Genomic DNA, 19,578 nt, shown 5'->3' with positions numbered 1-19,578 from the left:
CCTTTTTGGCCTCACCATATCCTGCGTTCTTGTATGGGGAGCGGGAGCAGAGACCCCGCAGGCCTCCCCGCACGACAAATGGCGCACCGAGCAGGGTCCCCCGCACGACACCATCACTTTCCATATTATTCCAGGGCATGCCTTCCTGCCAGGTAGGAGGGAGCAGTTGTTTATGTGACACAGAAAAGGGAGAGGTGTAAGCATTTTTCCAGGAGGCACAGGAGAGGCGGAGAAGATGGGTGAGAAGGGTGTTCGGTGAGTTTGAAGCTCCAAAAGGTGGCCAGTGTACCTGTAAGACAGAGTTGGGGGTGCACAATGGAGGAGGAGGAGACGCAGGCAGGATCTTATAGGTCATTTTAAAGGTTTTGACCTTCAACCCAGGGGCAGCAGAAAGCCACTGAGAAGTCATAAGCTGAGGCATGATAAGGCTTGGGTACTGCATGGAGAATGGACTGGAGGAGACATGAGCGGATATGGGTATAAAATTAAAGTCGTTTAGCTTTCAAGTGGAAGACAACGTAATCTGGGGGCTCCCATATCTGGCTGTATATCCGAGTCACCATGGGAGCCATTTCAGCATACACATGCCCCAGCTTGATTCCAGATCCACGGAGTGACAATTTCCAGGGACATTAGGCATTTGAAAACCACAGCTTCAGTCTATAAAAATGGCTTCTTGGTTACAAAGTATGCAACTCGTCAGGTAACACAGACCAAATCCTGCTCTCTGAACATGCCTTGGAGTGGTATAGACCCATCAACACTCTTTCTGTTTCCAAAAGGCCCCTCGACACCTTGTCCCCAGCACCCCCCACCCCACCCAAACAGGTGCTCCTGCTGGTGAGCCTTTGGAAGCTAATTAGACATGCACAGGTGTGCCTAATGACTCTGGGTCGGACCACCCCCAGCCTGCTGGGACCCGCCCAGAAGGGAGGCCAACCTAGCATTTGAAGGCCCTGCTCTGACGCTTTTTGCTTCTTTTCTGCCTTGTTACTCCTCCTGGTGAGGGGAGCGTGTCCTGTCTCATAAGGCCCTATTAAGCCAAATGCAGGTACCACCAAGTGCCTCATGCATCTCTGACGTCCTGCAGGGGATTTCAACTCAAGCTGCTTTGCCTTTTGTGAGGGTTTGAGGGTCATCAGAGGTAAGGGAGCCAAGAAACCACAGCTAATTGTATTGTTTCTAGGTTCTGTCATTCCCAGGTGGGTCTTTCAATATTTTAGGGGTAGCAAAGATACATATATTACAGAGCTGGTTTAGACATAATTTTTTTTTTTCCTAGAAGGCTAAACAGGAAACTGATGTTGATTACTTTGAGGAAAAGGTATTGGAGACATTTGGGACTTATACTTTCATTTTGTACCTTTATGCACAGTTTTGAAAACGTTAATCAAGATTATAAATCATTTTTTGTATCACTTTTTTGAGGTATAATTTATATGCAGTAAAATTCACTCATTTTAAGTGCATTTTAATTAGTGTATACACTCATATATACCACCACCACTACAAACAAGACCTAGAACATTCCCAATTACCCCCCAAATTTCTTTCGTGCCCCTTCCTGAGAAATATCCCCACCCTCAGCTCCAGGCAACCAATGATCGGATTTTCATATGGGCCATTTTAATTTCTTCTTTATTCTTTTCTGTACTGAGGGGGAAGAAAACTTAATCTAAATTTGAAAAATAAAATGTGCAGGGAGGCAGGGAAGGTGTGGCCCCTCCAAGAATCCCTCTTACCAGCCACAAAACTAGGTAGCAGGGCGTGTGTGTTTGTGAAATTGGCAGTTTTCCGCCCACTGGGGAGTGAGGAGATTGAGAAGCCCCGTATTCAGAGGTCATTTAAAAAGACGTTAAAATTGTATTTTTTAAAAATAGAAGTAAATATGGGAGTAGAGGTTGTTTTTGTTTCCTCTTTTGTTTTCTGTCCTGTGCTTATTGTTTTTATTATAGGCAGAGTTAACAATTTTTAAATAGCTGTTTAATATCTACCTTCCTATAAGGAAAGATTGACAGCAAATATTAGTCATAGAGTAAGAGCTTAGAGTAAGCTCTGTGCAATCCCCAAAGTTAGAGAATTTACTTTGAGCGGTGTTGAGAGGCCTCAGTTCATAGGTGGATGGAGAAATAACTTTGATATCACTTTGTAAAGCCTTCTCATGTAAACGTTATTTTGGATGTGGGCTAGATTAGGTGGGCGTGGTGGTACTGCTCTTACAAAACCAACGTGGAAAGAATGAGGCTTGCTAACTGCTTCCATCTGTTTTCTGACATGTAACGGGATGTTAAGTTGGCATAGAGCAAAGCACAGGAAGGTGTAAATAAGGTTGGTAACTGAAAGCATCTTGTTTCACATGCTTGCCTATGAGAATCACCTGGGGCTCTCGTGAAGCATACAGACTCTCAGGCCATACCCCAGACCTTTACAGTCAAGTTCCAAGTGATTCTTCTGATCAGGCAAGTGTAGGAAAACACTGAATGAGCGTATTGCTTTACATACTTTGAACACTTCTAAGTAGGGAGGTGATGGTAATGTTTTCTCCACCCAAGCAAGGGACAAATCCTTGTAACTTCTATGATTGTGAGTTGGGGCCTGTCTAAATTGGTGTGAATATATTTATTAGGATTTTTGCCCTGGGTACCTAGATTTTAGATTCCTCTGGGATTTCTGTGGATGTCTAAGGAAGGTGCTAAAATTTTAAGTAGCAACCTCTGCTCTCTAAATTTTATGCATTTCTTGTAAGATTGAGGGAATGTGAGCATGTTGTGGAATCTCAGTGCGTTTGTAATACTGGGGATTTAAAGCGTTGTTGACAGGGAAGGGCTTCAAATTGCCTGAATGGTGGTAAGTTGGAGTTTTTCTTGTGGTTTATTTGGGATGTGTTTTCTCTGTATAATTCAGATATGAATAATTTGGTAGGCTTTGGAATGTATGTGCTTTTATCATTCATTAATTTCATAATTAATAATATTAAGTATCTCTTATGAGCAAATCACTGTGCTGTAGGCAAATGCAAGTAGTTCAACCTGTGTCTTAACCCTCCAAAAATGAGAGACAGAAATAATAATGAAAAAGTAATTATAGCACATGAGCTGCTCCTAAAACTCATGTGGAAAGGCAAAGGACCCAGAATAGCCAAAATAATTTTGAAAAAGAAGAACAAAGCTGGGAGACTCACACTTCCCAGTTTCAACTTACTATAAAACGGTAGTAATCAAGACAGCATAGTAGAGTCATAAGGGTAAACAGATAGATCAATGGAATAGAATTGAGAATGCAGAAATGAACCCTTACTTTTATGGTCATTTCATGACAGTTCAAGGGAGGATGAATAATCTTTCCAACAAAACGTTGGGACAACTGGATTTCCACATGCAAAAGAATGAATTTGGGCCTTTATCTTACACTATATATGAAAATCAACTCAAAATGGATGATAACCTAAATGTAAGAGCTAAAACTATAAAACTAGAAGAAAACATAATAAATTTTCATGACCTTGGGTTAGACAGTGGTTTCTTATGTATGATACCAAAAGACCAAGCAACCAAAGAAAAAATAAGTAGAACTTCATAAAAAGTGTTGTGCATCAGGACACCATGAAGAAAGTAAAAAGACAACCTACAGAATGGGAGAAAATATTTGCAGATCATATACCTGATAAGGAATCTGATAAGGAAAATATATAAAGAACTCTTCAACAATAAAAAGAAAAAGAACCCCGTTTAAAATTTGGCAAAGAATTTGAATAGACATTTCTCCAAAGAAGATATACAATTGGTCAAGAAGCACATGGGAGGGTGGCCGGTTGGCTTAGTTGGTTAGAGTGCAGTGCTCATAACATCCGGGTCATCAGTTTGATTTCCACATGGGCCAGTGAGCTGCACCCTCCACAACTAGGGTGAAAACAACTTGACTTGGAGCTGAGCTGCGCCCTCCACAAGTAGATTGAAACAACGACTTGACTTGGAGCTGATGGGTCCTAGAAAAACACACTGTTCGCCAATATTCCCCAATTTAAAAAAAAATTTTTTAAAAGCACACGGGAAAATGCTTGAAATTATTAGTCATTATAGAAATGCAAATCAAACCCACAGTGAGATACCACTTCACACTCACTAGGATGGCTGTAATCAAAAAGAAACAATAACAAGTGCTGACAAGAAGATGGACAAATTGGAAACCTCAGACCTTGCTTGCAGGAATGTAATATGGCACAGTCACTTCGGAAAGCAGTCTGGCAGTTTCTCAATATGTTAAACGTATAGTTACCATGTGACTCACTAATTCTACTCTATCGAAAGAAATTGTCCATCAGCTGATGGATGGATAAAAAAATACGGTATAGATCCATACAATGGAATATTATTTGGCAATAAAAAGAAATGACATCTAGGTACATGCTACAAATGGATAAAAACATTATGCTAAGTGAAAGAAGCCAGTCTTGTATGATTCCATTTATGAGAAATATGCAAAATAGGCAAATCAAAAGGAATAGAAAGTGGTTGCCAAGGTCTTGGGAAAGTGGAGAATGGGCACTAATTGCTTATGGGTTCTAGGTTTCTTTTTGAGGTAATGAAGATGTCCTGTAATTAGATATTGGTGATGGTTACACAACTCCATGAATACTGAAAGCCACTGAATTTATGCTTTAAAAAGATGAATTTTATGGTACATGAATTATATCTCAATAAACCTGTTATTTTAAAAATAACTATTATACAAAACTATTTTGATGATAAATGCCAAAAAGAAGCATTTCAGATGATGGAGACATTATTTCTAAGCTAGGTGGTATTTGAAGATTTATGAAAGAGGTATGTTTGAGTTGAGTGGCTTTTAAGGAAGACAAATATTTGGATATGTGGCTATTTCCAAGAGGAAGAGTTCCGAGTCCCAGAATTCAGCATAAGACAAGGTCAGGAATGCAGGAATGTCTTTGGAAGGAAACTGTAGTTCAGCTTAGCAATTGTACAGGGCCCATGAAAAGATTCAGTCTAAGACATATAATAATTGGAAGGGCGGGTTGGGCCCACAATCGTGGGGCCCTTAAATGCCAGCATAAGAAATTCCCTGCTGTATTTCGTCAGCTCTAGGAAGATGCTAAAAAGTGACACTACCTCAGAGCTGTGTATTAGAAAAATTAATCAGGAAGGGAGAGAGTTCACCTGTGAAGATACTGGTTAGGAATCTGTTGCCATCAGTTTGAGAAGAAGACTTTCCTTTTTTAAATTACCTGGAACTAGAATTACTTTGACTGAGTTCTCAGCCTTTTGATACTAATGTGGTGACTTTGAAAGGCCTCACACACAGATGTTATTCTACTTCATTTCCTGGGAAAATGAATCACAGTTTCCTAGTAAAGAGCTGTCTGAGGTGCTAAACAATGGTGTGTGGGCCCTTGTTTGGCCAACCCATTAACTTTGGCTCCTTTTTCTTCTCCTATTGTTCACCACCTGTGTTTTTGTTTATATTTTCTCTTTCCTTCCTTCCTCTCCTTTTTCTGTCTTCCTTTTGCTCCTAACTGGGTCTTCTATCTCCCTTCCTGTCAGCTTTCCCTCCCCACCTCCAGTTATGAGACAGTTTAGCAGAGAAAATTACCAGTATTTCTTTGCACAGCGTAAAGAAAGCTTGATATGTGCTACATGAGAGAAAGAGAATGAAACCTTTTCATGAAGCATATACAAATGCATTAACATAGACCGTGTCAATGAACATTTTAATGGAAATCATGCTACATATGATCAAGTTTTTTTCTCGGTAAATTTTATATTAAATGAACATTCTTTCAAGCCTATAACTTCCAGACTTCATGCCGAGCTCAACATTCCCATCTATGACTTGTCACTAAAGTCTTGTCTGCCAGTTTGATGTCTTCTGTATTGATGTCCTGAATAGCAAACTTAAGATCCTGATTGTGCTTCAAGTACTGCATTATAAAATGGTCACCACATTCTTGAGACATAGGTGTGGGGGCAGAGCCCCAGAAAGTAGTTTCCAGGCTCTCGGCCTCACATAGAAAGGTGTTGGCTCAGGTAGTAAATGGCCAACTGTGATTGCATGGCCATCAGCTGTGGCTAGTTGGCCGTCAGCTGTAACCAGTGAGCCATTGGCCACTAATATAACTGCTGTGGCTACGCTAGCAGAGAGGGAGAGAGAAGAGAGGAGAATGGGGGCTAGCAAGAAGATGGCGGCTGGGCTGGCAAGCGTGGATGGCGGTTTGCGGACAGTGTGGATCCAGCCTCCAGTGAGAGTATAGTGCCGCCGCCAGAGAGAATATAGTGATATGACTCCCCTACCTATGGCTCCGTGGGTGTTCCTTTTTGGCCTCACCATATCCTGCGTTCTTGTATGGGGAGCGGGAGCAGAGACCCCGCAGGCCGCCCCGCACGACAATAGGGAACTAAAAGATTGTCACATTTTAGAGGTTCACAGTGAGGTTATCTAGCTTATCCCAACTATTTAATATAGCCTCTCTACCAAACACTCTTTCAATCTTGGATTACATTGACAAGGACATTTAAAAGATGGCTGCAAGGCATTTCCATCATAAGTTAGATTTTCCCGTACGCACAAGCAGTTAGACTGTTAGCTGCAGTGTGGGCTTATAGATGGAGTTATCTAAACTCGGAAGGAAGCCAGTTTATTTAAAGACTTTATCGGGCTTTGTGTTTGTTTTGCGGGAGTGTTGGTAGGGTGGCTAAAGGCAACACAAGGGCATGGGTTGGTTCTTTTGCTCTATTCAAGTGAGACGTTTAAATTTGTGTTGAGACCTAATGTTGAAGACAAATGCTGGGATATCCAGAGAGAAAGGGAAGGAGGGAGGGAGCCCAGGCCACGGCCTGGCCAGGTTTGGCGTCAGGAGGGCCGCTTCTGCATCTTAGCTCTCTCACTTTGTTTTCCTGAGCCAAGTTCCTTCTCCTTTCCGAGCTGGAGTTTTATCAACATAAAATGAGGTAATTGGAAAGATCACATAAATTAGCTCATTAACTCGAGAATACGTTAACTCGTGTTGTCTGGCTTTTTATAAATGTTGAGTCCTGTGGAGACTTTAGAGAGTTTGCCATTCATGTTTTTAGTAATAATATTTTAATGACATATACAATAGTTTAAAACTCCCCTTTTTGTGTAAGTATAATCCTAGAGGTATAATGTTCTGAATAAATTACTTAAACCACAGTTTGTGAAACCTGGTTATAACTAATACTGAGGAAATGGAAATGACTTGTAGTCCAGACGATTATGCTCAAGGTGGCACTGTTTCCCCATAAATTTGGCGATTTTTTACATTATATCCCTGTTTCTAGTCAAGCACGTAGATGAATATGCTATATTAGGACTGTGTCTGCTTTCTGTAAGTCCCCTTACTTTGTGGAGCTCCACTCAGTATTATATCCCAGAAATACACACTTATCCCATATTCACTATAACTTATATATGTATGAGAGTTGAGTCAAAATGAACTTAGTTGACCTGTTATATTTTTGAAGACATTTATTAAAATGATACTTTAGATTTTATAGCTTTCTTTGTGTATTTTGAAACCAATTATGTTTTTAGGACACAAATATGTGAAAAGCTTGTAAGCCCTGGTTGGTTCGTTCCTCACGGAATAAAAGACCTAGTATAGTTCGTCCTCACACTGATTATAGCACAAGGGAAAATATTCATGTTGAACTTCATTTTCGCTAGTAATCTATGTCAAGGCCACCATATCGTTTCTTGCTTCTTGTCTGAAACTATGCATGCATTTCACAGGTGTTGTCATTTCGGGCTTACTGTGAATTTTTTGTTTTGTTTGTTTTTAGATCCGAGGATTTCTTTCACGGTTTGATAATGTCCTTCCTGTCAGCCTGGCATTTGATAAATGTACAGCTTGTTCTTCCAAAGTAAGTCATTCTGCATTTAAGGGACTTGTTTTTTAAATGAGCTCGTTAGCCTTAACAGCTGGAGGCATTGAAACCCACTCAGGGCTTTTTGGGAGAGGGGTGGGGTCTAAAAAACCAGAGAGGACTTTGTTTTCATTTATCTGTATTCATTCTCGCAGAGGAACCGGCCTGAGAAAATTTGGTTTATAGTACACAGAGAGAGACTGAATTAGATGTTTTAGTTCTGTATCAACACTTGTATTACGGTAATTTTGACTTGAACTTACTGGTCTTTGTTCTTCCCTCAGAGGGTTTCTCCCTCTCATGGACGGTCATAGAGTAACTTTTAAGTGTTACTCAGAGGATGGGGGAGATAACCAGGCCGTCCTGGTGGTGTGTCTTTTGGAGATGTATATAATGACAAAGAAAAGTAAATGGAGATTAGGGCCCTGAAGGGGAGCCAATAAAAGGGCCCATTCAGCTTTGATCTTTCCAGGGGCTCTAAAAATAGAGCTGGTGTGCCCTCCAGTGTAATGAGAAACGGCTGATATAGCTCAAAACTACAGTGATGGCATCTCATTTGTTAATAGGCTTTGAGATGGTCTGAGTTATTTTTACATGTATGCTGTGTGTGATAGCAAATTTGGATGCCTCTTTAAGCGTTCTAACACCCGGTGATTTAACCTGGGCTTTTAAAACTCATGATTCTTGATAAAACTTTCATGTTCAAGTGTTACGCACAATAATGTTGGGGGTCACTAATCCCAAACTCTGGCCTCTCGGTTATAATTTGGTACTTCTTTGCTGTGCAGCCTACATCTGGCAGTGAGGAAGGGATCGAATTCTAAGGACATTTCTCCACTCTGAATGATCTAACTTTGTTTTTATTTATTTATTTATTTATTTATTTATTAGTTTCAGGTGTACAAAGCAACGTAATAGTTAGACATTTACACCCCTCACAAAGTGATAACCCCCCGAATCTACTACTCATCTGACATCGTATATAGCTGTTACAATACCATTGACTATCTTCCCTATGCTGTGCTCCATATCTTGTGACTATATATATATACATATATGTATATATATATATTTAATTATAGTTAACAGTCAGTATTATTCTACTTCAGCTTCAGGTGTATAGCGCATTGGTCAGGCATCTATGACGTGATCTCCCTAAAAAGTCCAGTGCCCATCTGGCACTCTACACGATCTTTACAACATTATTGATTATATTCCCCATACTGTATTGCATATTCCCGTGACTATAGATGGTGACTACTAATTTGCACTTTCTAATCCCTTCCCCTTCTCCCCCATCCCCACCCCCCTCCCATCTAACTTTCTTTGAAAACTTCATTGGGGCCATATCTCATGAGAAGCTCGATCCTGACCAGTTTATCTAAAAAGTTAACTCAGATTTGACAATGTTGATAAAGTTGGTTAATTTGAGGTGCTCAAAAATTTAGAGTAATTTTTTCTTTTTTTCTTTTTTCCAAAGTAAACTAAGCTCCTGCTTTATCATCATGTATCCGTGTCTATGTTGAGATTTAAAGCTCATCATTTGTCAGTAGTTACTCATGAGCTCATTCTTTCTGTAGTTGCTTTAAGGTATCTTCTGTCTGCTCAAGTCAAGGCCTCAAGGATGTCCATCTGCACTTCTGTCTTTAATTTTTTTTTTCTTTGAATGCCTGAGCTAATTGGTCTCAAAATAATTTGGCAGTAGTATTAATTTTCATACTGAAATTGCTTGGCACAGGTGCCAGTTTTTCTGTGGCTTCATGTAGATCTGGCTAGTCAATGGAATAAAGATAATTGGGTTCTCTAAGTGAAATGCAAACACTCATTCTTTTTTGTTCTAGTTCTAATTAAATTAGCCCTTGAGATACTGTTTATAAAAGAATCATAAGCATACCAGCTGACTGAGGTCCCTTATATTCTTTGAAAGAGAATAGCTCTGCATTTTTCTTTCGCACTTATTGTAAGCATTAAATTAAGTATAGGTATCACATTTTTGTTAGCAAAATTATTTCCTCTTGGTGGTCATTTTGAGAGTCTTGCTTTATATAAACATGCTGGACAATTTAATACAAACTGACTTGGATTTTAACAGCTGTGCTATTCCCATAGCGATCACTTTTCATGTGGTCTGGGTATTAAATTTCTTTTGTGCTGGAAAGGTTGCTTCATTGGTACATGTATTTCCTTACAGTAGAAACACAGCATTTACTTACTTGGCTAACTTCTTTATTCACATAGGAGAATGTCGTTCTCTATTATCTGTAAACCCAATATTAATTCACTGAAATGACAACTCCAATTACATTTTCGTCTCTGTGCATGTGAATTTTTCTTAATGCATACTTAGCATAATATTTTTTATACTGAGTCATATCATAGTTGTTGTTTCAAAAAGATTCTTTGGGGCTAAAAATGAATTTTGAAAAATTCTCCTTTAACATCTATGAAGTAATTTTTTCCTTTGGTAGTTTTCAGTATTTTTTCTTTTCTTTCTTTTTTTTTTTTTTTTTTTTACCTAGGACCAAGGCCGTACTTCTTTCTTGATTTAACCACAAATACAGATAGAAAGATTGGGGAGGTAGAATAAGCTCTGCTGAGTAATAATGCTACACACACACACACACACACACACACACACACACACACACACATCTTTTATAAAGCCTGAGATGGGCAAGAACATAGTTCTCTGCTTCTATGGAAGGGAAGGCTGAATCGTCTACACATAAATCATTTCTTATCCTGTTTGATTTTAGCTTGGCATATAGCCAGGTGAATTGTTCCATCTTATAGAAAAACTACTGAAGAATCTGGAGGGAAGTGAGGAGTTACTTTCATTCCAATTTCTGTTGATTGCCTTGCAAGACCTTCTAAAATGACTATCTACCACTGGTATTTTGAAAAACCATATTTGAAGCTATATGAGTTGGTTTTTAGTTCTAAAAAGGAATATAGAGCCAACTAGAGTTTTGTGGAGTTACTATCACAGGGAAAAGTATAATTTTGAAACCAATATTCTTGAAAGAATTTCTCATAATACATTGAGTTTGTTGTTATTATCTTTTCATCTAAATATTTTTTGGGAAGTTATGGTATTTGGGGGTATTTTTTATTTTTATGTAATTTTAAACTTATAGAAATGTTGCAAGAATAGTACAAGGAATTCCTGTATACCCTTTAGTCAGATTCACCCCAATTATTTACCTTTTGCCCCATTTGTGTGTGCGGGTTCCCTTCTTTCTCTGTTCCCCAACCCCTTTTCTCTTTTTCTTAAAACTTTGAGAGGATGTTGGAGACATTGTGGTCATTTACAACTCAATACTTCGTTGCATATTTCCTAAGAACAAGGAAATCCTCTTACCTAAACAAAATACACTTATCAAATTCAGGCAATTTAATGTCTGCACAATACTATTATCTAATTCACAGTCTATATTTCAAATATTTGTACTAGTAATGTCCTTTATAGGTTTTTTCCTCCGAGACCAGGATCCAATTCAGGACCAAGCAATTGCATTTAGTTGTCATGTCTCTTTGGCTTCCTTCAATCTGGAAAAGTTCCTTAGCCTTTGTCTTTCTTACCTTCAGTGTTTTGATATTTTGCCAGTTATTTTGTAGAATTTGCCTCGATTTGGATTTACCTAATGTTTCTTCATGATTAGATTCAGGTTATGAATTTTTGGCAGGAATACCAAAGAAGCGATGACGTATCCTGGTGTCAGGAGGTACATGCTGTGTTTTATTCCCTTTGGTGAATTTTCCCCCTTTCCGTATTTGTAACTAACTTCTTCAGCAGTGAGAAACCTGGCTCCCGTTATCCTAGATATATTTACTCACTTGCTCAAGTCTAGAATACACAGAAAGTAGTTTCAAAATTGCTGGCCCATACTACTGCAGAACGTAAACCTTCTAACTAGAGTTTGATATTTGTTCACAGCTCTATTTTTCTAGGTAAAATTTATACAGTGAAATGTATGAATCTTAAGGGAATTCTACAAGTTTTGACAATTGTATCAACACCCATGAAACTCACATTTCAGTCAAGACATAGAATGGTTCCATTACCCCAGAAAGTTCCCTTGTACCCTTTCCCAGGCAATCTTGGGGGAGGGGAGCAGTATGTTGAATATTGTTGAATATTGTGATCATTCTTTCCCTACAAGGAGAAAGCTAGACACCTTCTGCTATTTTATGCAACAATAGCTTTGTTTCCGAAACCCAGAAATTGACTAAAAACTGCTCTCAGATCTGCAGTCAGGAGCAGGGCTGTGCATACAGAGACTGTGGCGTATTCTTGCTCTTGTTGCATAGTTCTGTCACCCACAAACTTTGTGATATTGCAAGAACAGCCTGTTAGGGAGAAGCAGACTCCAGACTTGGTTTTCATACCATCTGGGACCTGTCTGCTGCACAGATGTAGCAAGATGTGCCCAGAAACCTGATCTTGAGATTTTAATTAGTGATTAGCAGCCCTAATAATATACTCATTCTGGTGTTTACTATGCAATGGGCTCGTCTGTTGATGGGTTATGATTAAACTTCCCAAAGTGACTTATTAACTTTTTGTGTGCATCTGTGTACGTGTGTCTTGAGGACTGGTGGGGAGAGGGTGGTGTAGGAATCATATATGTTAACTGGTATCACCCTATGGTAAATTATACTTTCTTTTTGCCTTTGTCATAGCCAGCCTATCCACTTATCTTTTAATATTATATAATCCTACCTTTCTCCTATCTTATTTCTTTTAAATGAAAAAGATTGAAATACCAATATTAAACTCAGCTATTTAAACTCTAAGAAAAACCTCTGTCCCAAAGCAGCCTGTTGCCTAACAGCTCTGCAAATGCACCATTTAGAGGACAGAAAGGCAAATCGTAGATTTGCAAGGAAAGGTTAAAATCTTACCATATATTTATTAGCAGTCCTTCATTTATTCCACTGACATTTGAGTCCCTGCTGGGTACCAGAGATACAAAGATGATTAAAATAGCCACTGCCCTCAAGGAATTCTATCTAGAGAGTGAGACAGACCTATACACCAATTCTGATTTTCCTTGTATTGTGGTAAGCTCTGCAGTCAAGGCACATCCTCTTGTTACGGTATCCCAGTACCAATTTTATAAACGGGAAAGACTAGGGAAGGCCTTGCAGAGAATGACTTCTGAGTTGCCATTAAAGGATGAGTAGGAATTTATAGAAACACATGGGAGAGAGGGCAAGGGGAAGACATTCTAGACAGGGGGCCTTGCATATATAATAGCCAGAGTCAAGAAAACATGGCACATTTATGAAGTTGTTCAGTATAGCAGTTGTGACAGAGCCTGGGGCACCTAATTGCCTACAAATTGTCCTCTTGGCTTGGTGAGTACCATTGCATTTTCAGCTATCCTTGAGTTGGAATCTGGTGTACTTGGTCTAACCCATGAGGCTGCTGTTCTGAATTTTACAATTCCATATAAAACTCTTTCTTACCTAGCACCAAGCTTAGGGGGTTTCCTAGCCTAAGGAATCGGCAGCTGCAACAGGGCGGTGTGGCGGCCAGGAAGTCGGTCGGGGGATTTCCAGAGTCCTGGCTTTAGTCCCTTGCTGGCGGGCTGAGTGACCACGAGCAAGGTGCTCCCCCCTCTGTCCACCTCCTTTTCTTTTTTTTGTTCAGTGAGTCAGTTGGATGAGATAAGCTCTGGCTCTCTATTGACACTCAAAGTTACTAGCTTTTATATTGTCTTTATTCTTTATCCCACAGTAATCCATTTTAAAAATCAGCAAATGTATTTAAGGATTAAACAGATAATCAACTGTATTACAATCACGCAGATCACTGTTAGCTGTTGATCTCTACCCTTCTCAATTTAAAAAAAAAATCTGTATATAGATATATGTACATAATTTTTCTCTCTGAACATTCCTATTGTAGGTTTGAAATTAGCTATAGAGAGAGGGATTTATGCTATTGCATCGAGGATACTCCTGCTCCTCTGATATGATAGGGTTTTAAATCTCAGTCAGTCACAAGGACTGTCCTTGGAGGGTCCAATCAGAAGAGCTCTCCAAAGCTTGTGCCAGGAATTTTTGCATACAGCTTCTCAGTGGCAAATGTTACTCAAAACTGGGCTGCAGACAGGTTTTCCTTCTCCTTTCCAAAAGGGATGTAAATCTCTGATTGGGAAAATGATGAGTAACCCACAGGTTCCCTTTTCCTATCTCATTTACGCAAGGAGGCCTCAAGTCTTCCGTTTTCATGTGTGATGGATTCCATATGTATGGTCGTGTGGTGTAAACTGCATCCCACATCTTATCCTTAGCAACTAGTGTTTCGCCAGTCTCCAGAACTGCTTGGTTCCCAAAAGGAGATGGAATATCTTGCCAGAGCCAGTGTGGAGTATTTAGTTACAAGCTCTAACCTCAGAGCTCTTGGCTCTTCACCTCCTTGACAAACCTTGGACATTTCTCCCTTTGCTTCAATTTCCTCATCCATAGAGTGGGGAAAATATTTTCTGTTTCCCAGGGAAATTGCAATGGCTGACGTGTATCCAGTTCCCTGTGACCAAATACCAAGGCCTTTGCCCACTCCTGGGACTGATGTTGACATCAGAAATAAGAAGAAAACAAAGACCCCTGTGATCACATTAGGTCTCCCAGGGTGTATGGAACCCTTTCTGGGCTCACTGTTTGTTCACAAACAGGTACAATGAGAGAGGCCTGATTGAAGGTCAAGCCTGCGCTGGCTTTGAGAGGCTGCAGAAACCTCCCGTTAGGGCTCATGATAGCTCCTGCCAGAACCTCTTCTGTGATTACAGGGAACTCAGCCTTGCTCATGACTTCCGACCTGTGGTCTTCTGAGACCACCAAATCAGTAGTTGAAGCTTGTGCTGCCTACCCCTTTCCCTGTCACCTGTGGTCACAAAGGCACACCAGCTTTTTGCCTAAACACACTTTTGTCCCTACAGGATCCTTTTTACCATCCACACCAGAAAGTATAGGACTGTGTTCTATGTACACAGTTCCACTGGCTGCTTGGCCCAAGCATAGTCTTCAGGTTATTGAAAACCTGGGTTCCTTTTTGTTTGGAGTTAATCTCATACACTTTTAGGCTTCCCCCCAAGCCCATCCTTGACACAGTAGTTCTTAAATTTTTGGAGTCATCGACCCTGTTCAGACTGATGAATGCAGTAGACCATGCTCCCCCCAAATATGCAAAACCACACACAGTTTTGCAGACAATTTCAGTGATTATATGTAGTCCCCAAAACATGCCTGTGGGTCCTAGTGAAGAACCCTTGTTCTATGAGTTTTTCTTTGGTGCCATTTCCAAGCTCTTCTGGATGAGACACTGGGGGTGAGTATTGCAGCCACCTCAACGCCACCGTGACCTCTCTGTATAGCTTTGAAAGGTTACCATCTCTCTCTGGGGACTCATTTTCCTCAACTGTAGTAAAAGGGAGGTGCAGGAGCTGATCCAACACCGGGTTTTATTTTATGACTCATCTGATACAATCTCATGATTAGCTATTTCATTTTTTTTTTTTTAGGCCCAGCTGCATCCAATTGGGGGACAGGGTAAGAGAATAACCTTGCTTAGAGTTCTAAGAGTTAGTTCTCCCTACTCTAGTCATACATTGATTTGACTCCCGATGGGGAGGAAGCCCAACTATCACCTGTTCATGTTCCTTCTTTCTTTTTTATTTATACAATACACTCATCTTCCTCCCTTCTCTCTCCACCCTTAATACCTTTGGAAGCTAGGGAGGGAGGAACATGGTAGTTACTACTGGGTTTTTGAAATAAGGGAGCCATCAGCTTGAATTGGAAGACCTTTTATGGATGTACATGCTAGTACATACGTGGGTTGTATACAATATATATGGCTATTTAAAGTGAAGGCTTTAAACACCCAAATATATATATTTGCAAGAGTTTATTTTAATGACTGTTGTCATAGCAGTTTAGTCCCGACAAACATTGGAGGTACTATTTCATAACATATTTTTGGATGACACCAAGGTAAATAAGGCAGCCTCTGAAGTTTCTGAGGATACCCTCTAGATGAGAGAGTAACGTTATATTGCATAATTATATAATTCAAGTATATCAAGGTATTTAAACACCTTTACTCAAGAAAAGTTCCGAGCTTGGAAGGGGTAACTAGTTTCTAGCAAGTGGTAAGAACTGATTAAACATGTTTTGAATGGTGAGAAAAATGAATGAATGGTTTGGTAGATAAAATGAGTAACTCAACAGGAGAGAGAGAAGGAAAAAAAAGCAGTCGCTAGGCCTGTGCCTTCCAGGCGCTCACAGTCTGGTAGGTAGCGAAGACTCAGTAGCATAGTGCTGTTTGCCTATTCGTGCGGAGGTCTGAGTTATCATTAGGCCGTAAATGGTAGTTATTATTGAATGTTACGTTTCAGGGTCCTGAATATTTATTCAGCTGAGCTTCTTTCCAGCTTTTACTATCTCAGTTGCTTCAGTTGATGCTTTCGATGATTTGTTATTGCGTTGGAAGATCATTTCCAGAGTATATTAAAACGGGGAGCCTTTGGCATTCATCAGAGATGATTTAGCATTGTATGAAAGGGTACATTCTGGCAATGAGTTCTTTGAAGGGTTTTGCTTGCTCTCCTGCAGAATTTTTCAGTGTCAGTGCGCTATTTTTTCTAAAGCGTCTTTCAGTATCCTGTCCAGGTATTTCTAAAAGGACTTAGAACGATAGTCTTTTTTTGGCCATAGAAGATGTGAAAGAACTGTTTGAGGACGTCCTATTCCTAAAGTTATTGTTCTTATACCTTGTTTATATAACATTTTATGTGATGAGAGGGATAAATTCCAGAATGCCTGGCCTTCCCTAGTTCTATGTAAGTCTTTCATCATAAAAATTTTAAGTTTTTTTCTTCACCAGGAAGGAAAGACTACGTACTTTTTTTTTTTTAACATCTTGAATTTATAGCCATCAGACTAAAATTAGAAAATATCTCCTCTGTGGTCCTAAAATGGCTGCAAGTGGCCAAATATGAACAGTCACAGGAGAACAGACATTGCAAGTTTTGCAAATTAGAGGAATCATCTTGACACTGTATAAGTGTGTAGCAAGCAGTGCTTTAAGGAATGGCAGCGTCATTGGGATAACTGCCCATTCTCCCGTGAGGACTGCTTTGAAGGGTATGCTGAATAGACAGACACGGGCCTACAGTCAGAACTCAGCTGCCATTACAGCTCTAGACAGCATACGGTGGCTTTGTAGTTGACTCTGGATTCACTGGCGCATGTAGCTATTTTAAGACCTTTCTCGGCACTCCAACTTGGGATAGAAATCCATGTGAAAGTATATTTTTGTGTTATTTGAAAAGGCAGGAGGGAGAATGTGGGTTTCTCCCAGTTCTCAGTTTTGCTTCACATTTCCCTGTCCTTTTATGTCAGCTCTTTCATGGAGGACCCTGGCGGGAGACAGTAACAAAAGTAGGGATTGAGGCAAGTAGCAATTATTCAGTGTTGCATTAATACCTCTCGCATATCCCAAACATGGAACATGAGCTCAGCGTTGCTCTTCCTTGAAGAAGAAAGCCTGACTAAAAACCATGCATAAAATTACCACTGTGTCCATATCCAGATCTTCTGTTATTCAGTTTGACCTGACGGACGTGTAAGCGGGTTTTAAAAAAATAAATGAATGCAAAATGACTTACTAGTAGAATAACGTACGTAAGTAAGAAAACAAAGAACAAAAACACCCCACGTCACTTGGCTCTACCGAAGCAGTAACAGTTTTATTTCATAACTTCTGCTGTTCTTTGCCTAATCACTCACTACTTATTGAGAATATCCCAATAGGCACTTAATACCTGAAAAATAAGACCTACATCACCCTATTACACTCCCTGAACAGGAACTGCAAATCCCAAGAAATGGGCCCTTTCACAGTGTTCCCCAGGGAGGCAGTGTGCGTGTTTCAGTTCTGCTGTGCTCGCTCGAAACAGTTGACAAGTTCTTCTTGGGAAATTGCTTCAGATCTCACAATATTTTCCTCCTTATAACCTCAGCAGTGGTGACTTCTTGACCTTTGAGGGTGGGTTTGATTTTTTGGAAAAAGCCTGAAGTAATTTGGAGCTGTGTGTTGTGAATAAAGGGGAAGAGCGATTTGCAAGAAAAAAATAAAAAAAATTTTTTTTTAAAAGAACTGCAAGAGCTTTAAACAGCTTGTGGGTCTGAATAAGTGACAGCCCCAATGCAAGGGAACTCAGAGTACACCAACCTCCTGACGCCAGCTGGCTGACAGATAACGGGACGTGTTGATGTGGTCTGTGCCTTAGAAACGAGCCCTGGCTTTAGAGACAATGTCATCTACTAACTGACCTGTGACAAGCGTCTCAAACTTTGTTATCGTGTTGGAAGATCATTTCCAGAATTTCGCTTCAGTTTCTCAGGTGGAAAAATGGTTAAAATACTGTTTTAGTGGCGATGGAGATGAAATGAGAGCTGGTATGCTCAGTGCCATGGCACTGTAAATCTTTTCGATTGCTCCTTTGTATGAGCAGAGATCAGGTGCCTTCCCATTTCCTTTCATAAAAGCACTCACTTCGTAATTTACAGCCATAACATCTTTCCATCTTCAGAAGCTGACAAAAAGAGAGGGGAATAAAAAAAGAAAAAAAGAAAAAAGAGGATGAGCAGTTCTTTTAAAAGTGCATGGCCTCAAGAGGGGAGCAAGTATTAATGTGTAGGTTATTAGATTCTTTTTCTTTCCTTTCCCCTTTTCAAGTAGGCTGTTCATGTAGGGGTTTGTTATTAAGCAAAATGAAGCTGAGGTTTACTGTTCCCAGGGGGCGTGCACTAGGGAAGGGGGTGAATCCTCTGATTTCCTGAAGTATCTGTGCAGGTATCTGAGACCAATGTCAGGCCCACAACTTGAGATGAGCTGACATAAACCTTGGGAATGCCTTCTTAGCTGCGTTCCCTCTGAGTTCTGCATTCCTCTGTGCTCTTAGAGGTAGGGACATAAGAGATCCAGGATGGCAGTTCTGGGGCAGCCCCAGGCCTACTGCCTGTCAGTGCAGTGGCTCTCGTCCCTGTCCCACACTGCTTCTCAGAAGACTTTTTTGTCTCAGCCCTCTTGCTTTTTTTTTTTTTTTTTTTTTTTTGCTGTAGCTATAAATGGGTCGGGAGCCAGTGGAACATGAGCAGGGAGGACCAGCTGCCTTGGCTTAATCCTTTCAAGTGCTGCAGCGTTTCTCTCTTCCTTTAGCATCATCTTAGGGATTTTTCCCCCAGTGTCCCTTTCACGCTTCCTGAGAAGGCGCTAGGAAAGGGGCTTCCCAATCTGTCAGGCAGAGAGAGCATGAGGCTCAGAGAAATGACATGAAGGTCCAGGATTTCAGCTCACTTACCTGCCATATTAAACATCTCTCAGACAATGACGTGGCAGGATTAACTCACACGGACAGAATTTCAATGTATTATTTTTTTGGGGAAAAAGATTCCACTTTTAATTTTTGGCAGTTTTGAGGACTGATTGGGTAAGTTCTGGTGAAGGAATTGGTTAACTTTCCTTGGGAGACTTATCCTTTCAAAGGGGAATCCTGACACCCAGAAGAATGGATTTCTTATGATCACATTTTCAGACTGTATCATCAGGAAAAACATGTGGGCTAGAGCAACTTCTAGATGCCCTCCAGCACAGATGGAGCATGCG

The 19,578-nt window shown here is 40.2% G+C and overlaps 1 protein-coding gene across 4 annotated transcripts in view; it reads left to right on the top strand.

Moving 5' to 3' along the window:
* ATG7 (autophagy related 7) overlaps positions 1–19,578 on the top strand; it is a 219,959-nt gene that overhangs the window by 78,489 nt on the left and 121,892 nt on the right. For all 4 annotated transcript variants that reach the window (XM_019732654.3, XM_019732653.3, XM_074312982.2 and 1 more), the window contains one exon: positions 7,815–7,895. In XM_019732654.3, coding sequence (XP_019588213.3) covers positions 7,815–7,895 — 81 coding nt within the window. The remainder of the gene's footprint in view (positions 1–7,814; positions 7,896–19,578) is intronic.

This window comes from Rhinolophus sinicus, chromosome 5, assembly GCF_057876585.1.
Source record: "Rhinolophus sinicus isolate RSI-liver-muscle chromosome 5, RSI-T2T, whole genome shotgun sequence".
Classification (NCBI taxonomy): Eukaryota; Metazoa; Chordata; class Mammalia; order Chiroptera; family Rhinolophidae; genus Rhinolophus; species Rhinolophus sinicus.
The sequence above is the reverse complement of the archived record's forward strand: the minus strand, read 5'-3'. Positions and strand labels throughout refer to the sequence as shown.